Here is a 9,464-nt window from a genome sequence, read left to right as displayed (position 1 = left end):
CACGAAGAGTGCCTTACAGTTTATAAAACTCTTTCAAATACTTTCTTTCACGTGATCCTTACTACAGCTCTGTGAAGCAGGAAAATACAATTATTGCACTTCACAGATGAGGAAAATAAGACGCCAAAAGGTTATATATATATACTTGCTTAAAGTCTCACAGATCATTCAGTGGTAGAGTCAGAATCAAAACTTGGGCCCTGTTCCTTGGGAGGAAGCTTGTTGGCAATGAGGGCCTGACATTTTCCTAGGAATTTTAGACTCTCGTTTTCAAGTTTAAAAACGTAATTAAGATTTTGATTGGCTGAGGTGATTTTTTTTTTTTAGCTGAGATTTTTACACTGCATAAATCAACTTAGTGAGAAATGACATCTTTATAATCTCAAGTCTTCCCATCCTTCATTTTTTATGCCTGAAAGTAGAATCCAGTGTCTTTTTTTTTTTTTCGTAACAGAGAACCCTTTGCACTTTTGATGAGTTTTTCCTTTACAAACTGCCTTGGTAGCTGATTTGAATAATGGTTTCGGTTCTGTTATGCCTTTTTTCAAATTGATTTGTATTATATGGTTTTTATTTCCATTTAGTAACTTGATACTTGGTTGAACATTCTTGTTGTTTCCAAGAGCTTTTCTTGATCTTGTCAGGGTAGAGCTATCCCACTTGCAAATTATTAAAAACAAAAAACAAAAACCTGTTCTCCTGACTCCACCACAAATGCTCCTTTTACCACGTGACACTGCATTTTTCCACAGCCCTGCATTTTCCAGATGACTAAATGGCTCCTTTAAGTGCCAATATACTTAGAAATGTAACTGCCTGAGCTGAAATATCTTTCTCAAATGAATTACAATGTGTAGCAAACAGCTGTGGTTTTTTGCCTGCACAACACATCCTTCCCCCCATCTCTGATAGAAGCTGCCCTTCTCTTTCTTTTGGGGAACTGCCCCTCCCACAGGGATCATGGCAGGACTGTGTATCACTGGATCCAATTCACAAACCCCTAAAGAGTCCCTGGTTCCACCACAGGCTGACCCAACTGACTCTTCCAGGCATTTGTGTCTTGAGAGAAGGGGCACTTGGCCAGAAGGACACTGGAGCGGAGTCATCTGGAAGGCAGGCCCTAAAGAGACACCCCTGTGTTTTTTCCTGGAGCTGCCCAGATTTCTACTGTTCCCAAAGCCTGCTTGTTCAAATTCTCCTTTGGTTCCAGGAGCTACCCAATACCCTTCCAATACATTCTCTTTGTTTTCTTAGGTGTGCTTCTGTTACAAATGATACAGATATCGGTGTCCAAAGGTCGGTTGCAGACAATTTTTCCTGTTATGGGTTGAATTGTGTGCTCTGAGCCCTCCCCACCCCCCAAAAAAAGATATGTTGAAGTCTAACCCTAGTACCTTCAAAAGTAATCTTATTTGGAAATAGGGTCTCAAAGAGGCAATCAAGTTAAAATAAGGTCATAGGGTAAGCCCTAATCCAATGACTGGTTCCTAAAAAAGAGGAAATTGAGAGAGTGGGGCATCTAGCTTGTGAGCAGGCACCTTCATTTCATGTGCGACCAAAGAGCAATTTAAAAATGGGTGACGTTAGATTGCCTGGGTGGCTTAGTTGGTTGGGCATCAGACTTTTGCTCAGGTCATGATCTCGGTTCACAAGTTCAAGCCTCACATTGGGCTCTGTGCTGACAGCTCAGAGCCTGAAGCCTGCTTTGGATTCTGTGTCTCCCTCTCTCTCCCTGCCCTTCTCCCACTCGCACTTCATCTCTCTCTCAAAAATAAATAAATATAAAAAAAAAATTTTTTTAATTAAAAAAAAAAATGGGTGACATTGAGCAGGGCAAGATTTTTGTTCAGAAGTGTGCCCAGCGCTATGACGCGGAAAAGGGAGGCAAGCACAAGACTGGGCCAAATCTCCATGGTTTATTTGGGTGGAAGGCAGGTCAAACCCCTGGATTTTCTTACATGGATGCCAACCAGAACAAAGGCACCCCCTGGGGAGAGGAGACACTGACGGAATATTTGGAGAATCCCAAGAAGTACATCCCTGAAACAAAAATGATCTTTGCTGGCATTAAGAAGGCAAGGGAAAGAGCAGACTAGATAGCTTATCTCAAAAAAGCTACTAAGGAGTAATAGCCTTTGCCTTATTGATTACAGAACAAAAATGCCTCATGACTTGTTTAAATTGATCTCATACACAGAATTCAGATCATGAACGCCTGACAGAATATTTCTTTTGGACAGTCCTTATTTAAATAATATTGGCTTGTGGTTACATGCATATAATCAGCTTTTTGAACTTTGACAGTAATTCTGGTTCAGCAAGTGCTATCGTTGTTTTCCTCTTCGAAAAATATGATTGGAATTGATTAGTAACGTTCAGCTTTTGACAGAGATGGTAAATGCCATCTCTAAACTTACAGGAGATTGGTTTTATATTTAGATTTATATGACTGGTTATATTAATATATTTAAATACTGAGGAAATCCCTTCACTGTCTCAGAACAGCAAGACTCGGATGTATTTCAGGTTATGTTTGTTAGCCTGTTAAAGGCAAGATAGCTGGCAATGTCCACTTAACCTTTTTGGTCTTAACTACGCCAATTTAATTAAAATCTCCTGCATTTCACAGGCAATGCTGTAGGGGAAAAATAATTAAATAAATAAATAAATAAATAAAATCTCCTGCATTTAAAATGTTGCCTTTTGCTTAATTAAAGACATTTTAGTGTGGTTTATGTGTAATATTAAATAAAGAATATTTAACATTTCTCAAAAAAAAAAAGAGGAAGTTAGGACACATATAAAAGGAAGACAATGTAGAGACACATAGAGAAAAGGCCATACCAAGACAGAGAATTGGAGTGATGCACCTATCCACAAAACAAAACAAAACAAACAAAAATAACCTCCTGAAAGTGACCAGAAGTTAGGAAAGAGACATGAAAAACAGTTCTTTCCCTGCACCTTTAGAGGGAGTGTGACCCAGTCAACAGGGTGGATTTCAGAGTTCTGGCCTCCAGAATGTGAGACAATATGTTTCTCTTGTTTTAAGCCACTGAGTTTGTGGTACTTTGTTCTGGCAGCCCGTGGAAACGAATACCGACCCTCAAGGAAATATGCACTATTTTGAATGATGTATAGCAGATTGCTAGCTGTTCACCAAAATGCTTCTCCCCTCTTTTGCCTACAAGTAGCCTTGTGGCCAGGCATAAGCCTGTCCCACTAGATCATCTCTGCCAGCTTCCCTTGTGGTCAGGGTGGCCACGTATCTGACTTCTCCCCGGTGGAAAGATAAGTGAGAGTGACGCTGGCCACTCCTGGGTCTGAGTTCTAAGATATCCAGCAAGACTCCTCCACTCTTGTCTCCTTTATTGCCAATTAGAACCCAGATGCGAGGGCTTCATCTGTGCAGAAGAAAACCCTGTGAGGCCACGAAGATTGTGCAGCAAAGGAGGAGAGGTCGCTGTTGCCCTGGATCACTCACCTCAAGGGAAAGCAGGCCACTCTAGTTTGTCTTTTTTTTTTTTTTTTTTTTTTTTTAGGCATTTTGTCATTTTTTTAAACTTTTTTTTAAAGTTTATTTTTATTTATTTTGAGAGAGAGATAGAGAGAAAGCAGGGGAAGGGCAGAGACAGAAGGAGACAGACTCCCAAGCAGGTTTCAAGCTGTCAGGGAAGAGAGTGATGTGGGGTTTGAACCCATGAACCGTGAGATCATGACCTGAGCTGAAAGCAAGAGTCAGATGCTTAACCGACTGAGCCACTCAGGTGCCCCTAGATTGTCTTTTATTAAAAACTTAGCTCTACCTCTAACAGATCCATGGTCATTGAGCTGAGATGCAAGGCACTGGGATCCTGACCATATTCCCCTATGGGAACTAGGAGTAGCTCATGGAACAGTGATCACCAAAATAATCTCTTTTGGTCTCTTGGGACTTTTTTTTTTTTTTTTTTTTTTTTTACCGTGTGAGTTCACTTCTATAAAATATCCAGATTTGTTTTTTTCTCTTGGGACTTTTTACAAAGCTGAAGTCAAATTCTCAGCAACCTAAAAGGGAGAGGAAAGATAATACAACCAGTAAGATGACTGCTTCTGAGGGCATTAGGTATCTTCAACTGAGACAATGGGAGGCTCAAGTCTTGAGATGCATGCTACGGGGCACAGACTGAAATTTCAGGGCTTTTCTGTGGCCGAGTGAAGAATCTTTCACTGAAGCCATGGGCTTGAGATGGCTGGACACCAAATTCTGATTTGAGAAGTTGTTGGATTCGAGAAGTTGTTCAGTGTTGGCTGACCACATGACTTTGCCAAGTTTCTTTTATGAAAAGATGCAGGTGTCTGGAGGTCTCAGAGGACCCGGACAATCTGAACCCGCTAACAGTCTTCTGTCTGCAGTGTTTCCTATGCACCTCCCTCTCCCAAAGAAGGAAGCTAACGCTTTCCCTCGTATGTCTGCCTGTTGCTCTGCCGGTAACTAACTCCATCTGGAGCAAGTAAATTGTCCTCACAGAAATACTTTACGTTTATTTTTTATTTGGACTTTCTTTTCCTGTGTTTTTTTTTTTTTTTTTTCTTTGCCTCTGCCAGCACCACAGCCCATGGGCTTACAGAAAGCTTTTCACTCTGTCATGGTATGACACACAGCATAGCCTCTTGCTAAGGAATTCACTTCACAGCAAAAGTGGCAATGGCCTAATGCCCGCAGGATTCACTGTGTGCCTAATGGGCTCTGCCCATGATCCAGGAACAGCTGGCCTTATACAGCACTAGGATGGCTCCCAGGATCCACTGGGAGATAACTGCTTGCTGTCCTGTGGAAGTGATCCATGCTTTGAGCCAGTATCCCATATGTGAGACTATTTCCCTGTGTCTCTCTCTTTTCAGGACACAGAGGTGGGCAGGTACTATTCATAGTCTCCCAGTAGCCTTTCCTATCTAATGTAGTAGAATTGATATCTGGGTACATGGCCAGAGTGATGACATCAGCCAGCCTTTTTGATCACTTTGCCTCCCCACTTTCTAGCTCTCAATTGAATTGGCCAGAAGTCTGACACTCACTGAAGTTACTGGGTTTGGATTTTAGGGTTGTTTCTCCTCATCCTCATCCTCATCCTCTTTCTTCTTCAAAACGGTGTCCTAAATAACGACATAAAAAGCTTGTGCACAGTGAAGGAAACAATCAACAAAACTAAAAGACAACCTACTGAATGGGAGAATATATTTACAAGTGACATATCGAAGGGGTGCCTGGGTGGCTCAGTCAGTTAAGCATCCGACTCTTGGTTTTGGCTCAGATCATGATCTTGCAATTTGTTAGTTAGAGCCTTGCATAGGGCTCTGCACTGGCAGCTCGGAGCCTGCTTGGGATTCTCTCTCCCTCCCTCGCTCTCTGTCCCTCCCCTGCTTGCATTCATTCTCTGCCTCCAAATAAGTGAATGCACTTTTAAAAAAATGGCATATCCAGGGGGTGCCTGGGTGGCCAGTCAGTTAAGCGTCCGACTTCAGCTCAGGTCATGATCTTGCGGTCCGTGAGTTCAAGCCCCGTGTCGGGCTCTGGGCTGATGGCTCAGAGCCTGGAGCCTGCTTCCGATTCTGTGTCTCCCTCTCTCTCTGCCCCTCCCCCGTTCATGCTGTGTCTCTCTCTGTCTCAAAAATAAATAAACATTAAAAAAATTTTTTTAATAAAAAATAAAAAAAAAATGGCATATCCAATAAAGGATTAGTATCCAAAATATATAAAGAACTTATATAACTCAACACAAAAAACCAAATACAGTAAAACCTTGGATTGCAAGTAACTTGTTCTGTGAGTGTTCTGCAAGACAAGCAAACATTTCTAATAAATTTTAACTTGATAAATGAGCAATGTCATTCAATACAAATAGTATGTGATGTCAAAGGTCACATGATCACAGCTAAGCCAATATTTTGTCTTCTATCTATCTATCTACCTACCTACCTATATCTTGCTGTGGGATTGTGTGTGATTGTCTCCCAAACTTGGATGCTCAGTCTCAGACTGTGCTGTTTGGCAGAAATCATTGATTTTTCAGAACATTGGAAGGTGCCCACAATTGGTACTAGTGTATTTTTTGCCACTTCAAAGCACCTCTGGACAGTCCTTTGCTTTTCCATAGAAGAGAAAGCTTAGGAATGCTTTGCTTCATTCTAGGTCAGGCTGCCTTTAGATATAGACCCCTTTCTCTGCTGCCTTATTACCAGTTACATTAAATACAGTCTATGACAAGTGTTCATTAATACTGTACTGCAGTCAACATCCATGTGAGTGTATACAATGGTCCCCATGCAGAAAAAGGTTGAAAAGAAAGGTAGTAAGAAGACGGAGATGACTATGGTGGAAGGTAAGAAGGAAGTCATCAAGAAGTATGAACAGGTATGCAAGTGCAAGATTTTAAAAGAAGTCTATGTTGACCATTTGCATAGTATTAAAGAAGAAAGAAGAAAGAAGGGGGCTAGATGCAGCAAAAGGAGTCATGAGAATATCAAAGCAATGGCCACGTGTTCTGGAAGATGTAAAAAAGTTGCCTGTGTTTTGAATAAATGAGAAGCAACTAGCAGGTAATACTGCGACCGAGAACCTTATCTGAGAGAAGGCAAAGGCCTTGTGTACTGATGTAAGTAAACTGCCAGGTACGTCAACAGAAAAAGAAGACTTCAAGGCAAGCAGAGGATGGTTTGATAACTTTAAGAGAAGAAGAGGCATCCATAGGGTTTGTGGCACAGAGAGGCTGTGAGTTGGGATGCTAAGGCAGCTGAGGCGTTCACTTCTGAGTTCCAGAAGCTTATGGTTTCCGAGTGTTACCTGCCGGAGCAAGTTTTTAAACACGATGATACGGGGCTTTTTTGGAAAGAGATGCCAAAGAGGACCTACATTACAGAAGAAGAGAATGCAATGCCCGGTCACAAGCCCATGAAACACTCCCGTTTGCGCTAATGCAAGCGGGGGTTTCAAAGTCAAGCCCCTGCTCATGTATCATTCTGAGAATCCAGGAGCCTTCGAGAAATGCAAGGTGCAGAAGAGCCAGTTAAATGTTCTGTGGAAGCCCCACAGCAAGGCTTGGGTCACTCGTATCTTGTTTGTTGAAAGGATCAACAAGGTTTTTGGTCCTGCAGTGAAGAAATACACTTTAGAAGAGAATCTGCCACTCAGAGCCTGGCTGGTTATGGATAATGTTCTTGTTCATCCTCCAGGCTTTGAGGTCGACTTACTGGAGGAATTTGAATTCATTAAGGTCAAGTTCCTTCCTCCAACACTGCTCCAATCCTCCAGCCCATGGATCAGTAGGTCACTTTGAATTTTAAAAAGCTTTACACAAAAGCACTATTTCAGCGATGCTTCAAGGTGACCAAAGAAACAAACCTAACCCTCTGAGAGTTTTGGAAAAATCATTTCCACATCGTGAATTGCCTCAAGATCATGGATAAAGCCTGCTATGGGGTCACCAAGAGAACCCTCAATTCTGCTTGGAGAAAGCTGTGGCCTGATTGTGTTCTTGGACATGGCTTAGAGGGCTTGCTCATGAATAGGAGCTGCTAGTTGTCAATGAAACTGTGTCCTTGGGGAAGACCATGGGACTGGAGGTGAATACGGATGATATTGAAGAGCTGGTGGAGGAACATGGCCAGGAGTTGACCACCAACATACTGATGGGTCTGCATCTCGAGCAACATCAAGAGGTTATGGAGGAGATCTCGTCTGCAGAGAAGGAGAAGAAAATGGCGGGGGAATCCCTCACTTCAAATGAGATTAGAAAGATGTGTAAAATGTGGGAAACAGTGCAAAATTTTGTAGGAAAGCACCACCCGAATAAGGCTATAGCAGTGCGAGCAATGAATCTGTTTAATGACAATGCAATGTCACATTTCCACAAGATCCTCAAAAAGAGACAAAAGCAAGTGTCAATGGATAGGTGTCTTGTTAAAGTTGCACAAGAAGAAAAAGATTCCATTGAGCCAATAGAGAGCAGTGATTCCATTGGTGACAGTGAAAGTCGTCCTACACAATAACCCTCCTCTCTCTTGTGTCCCTCACACCAGCCACGAAGGTTTTCAAAGGGAAGGGCAGGTTCATTTGTTTCTTTTTCTTTATATTTTGTGTGTTCTTTATTATTTTGTATTATGTTACAGCATTGTAACCATTTTTATGTTAATATTTTGGGGTTGTGGAACAAATCATCAGAGTTTCCATGATTTCTTATGGGGAAATTTGCTTTGATATACAAGTGCTTTGAGTTACAAGCATGCTTCTGGGCCAAATTATGCTTGCAAACCAAGGTTTTATTGTAATGCAATTAAAAAACAGTCAGAAGACATGAACAGACATTTCTCCAAAGACAACATACAGATGGCCAAGAGACACATAAAAAGATGCTTAACATCACTTGCCATGAAGAAAATGCAAATCAAAAACTACAATGAGATATCACCTCACGCTTATCAAAATGGCTAACACAAAAAACACAAGAAACAGCAAGTGTTGGCAAGGATGTAAAGAAAAATAAACCCTTGTGCACTGTTGGTAGGAACGCAAACTGGTGTAACCACTCTGGAAGACAGTATGGTGGTTCCTCAAAAAATCAAAAATAGAACTACTAATGATCCAGTAATTCCACTACTGGGTATTTACCCAAAGAATACAAAAACACTAATTCAAAAGGATAAATGCACCCTTATGTTTATTGCAGCATTATTTACAATAGTTAAATTATGGAAGCAGTTCAGGTGTCCATCGAGAGATGAATGGATAAAGAAGATGTGGTATGTATATATATATATATATATATATATATATATATATATGGAATATTACTCAGCCATAGAAAAGAATGAATCTTGCCATTTGCAACAACATGGATGGATCCAGAGGATATAATGCCAAGCAAAATGAGTCAGTCAGAGAAAGACAAATACCACGATTTCACTCATAGTGGAATTTAAGAAACAAAACAAACCAAAAAAAAAAAAAAAAGAGGAAAAATACAAATCTAGAAACAGGCTCTTAACTGTATGGAAGAAACTGATAATTATCAGAGAGGAGGTGGGTGGAGGGATGGGTGAAACAGGCGATAGGGATTAAAGAGTACACTGAGTCATGTATGGAACTGTTGAATCCCTATATGGTACATCTGAAACTAACATAACACTGTATGTTAACTATACTGGAATTAAAATTTAAAAATTAATACAATTTTTAAAAATAATAAAAAGAAAATTAAAAAAACAAACACAAAAGAAATGGTATCCTAGATAAACTACAGTTTCAAAGAGCTTTTCTTATCGGTGTTCTCAGCTGATGTATTTGCTTCTGGACTGCCTTGAATCTCTGCTACCTTCAGCCAGTTATTGTTTGAAGTGTAAGGGCCCCTGGTAGATAACATCAACCTAAGACCCTCACAAATTATCTTGAAGATAGACAAGAAGAAAAAAAAAATACCCGAAGTCTC

General features: G+C 40.7%; 1 protein-coding gene across 1 annotated transcript; it reads left to right on the top strand.

Moving 5' to 3' along the window:
• The first annotated feature begins 1,814 nt into the window (after nucleotides 1–1,814).
• Nucleotides 1,815–2,691, top strand: LOC123593216 (cytochrome c-like). The gene has a single exon (XM_045468814.1). The coding sequence runs from the start codon at nucleotides 1,815–1,817 to the stop codon at nucleotides 2,094–2,096; it is 282 nt and encodes a 93-aa protein (XP_045324770.1). The 3' UTR covers nucleotides 2,097–2,691.
• Nucleotides 2,692–9,464: the final 6,773 nt, after the last annotated feature.

The sequence above is a fragment of the Leopardus geoffroyi genome, chromosome D4 (genome assembly GCF_018350155.1).
Source record: "Leopardus geoffroyi isolate Oge1 chromosome D4, O.geoffroyi_Oge1_pat1.0, whole genome shotgun sequence".
In the NCBI taxonomy this organism is placed as follows: Eukaryota; Metazoa; Chordata; class Mammalia; order Carnivora; family Felidae; genus Leopardus; species Leopardus geoffroyi.
The sequence above is the reverse complement of the archived record's forward strand: the minus strand, read 5'-3'. Positions and strand labels throughout refer to the sequence as shown.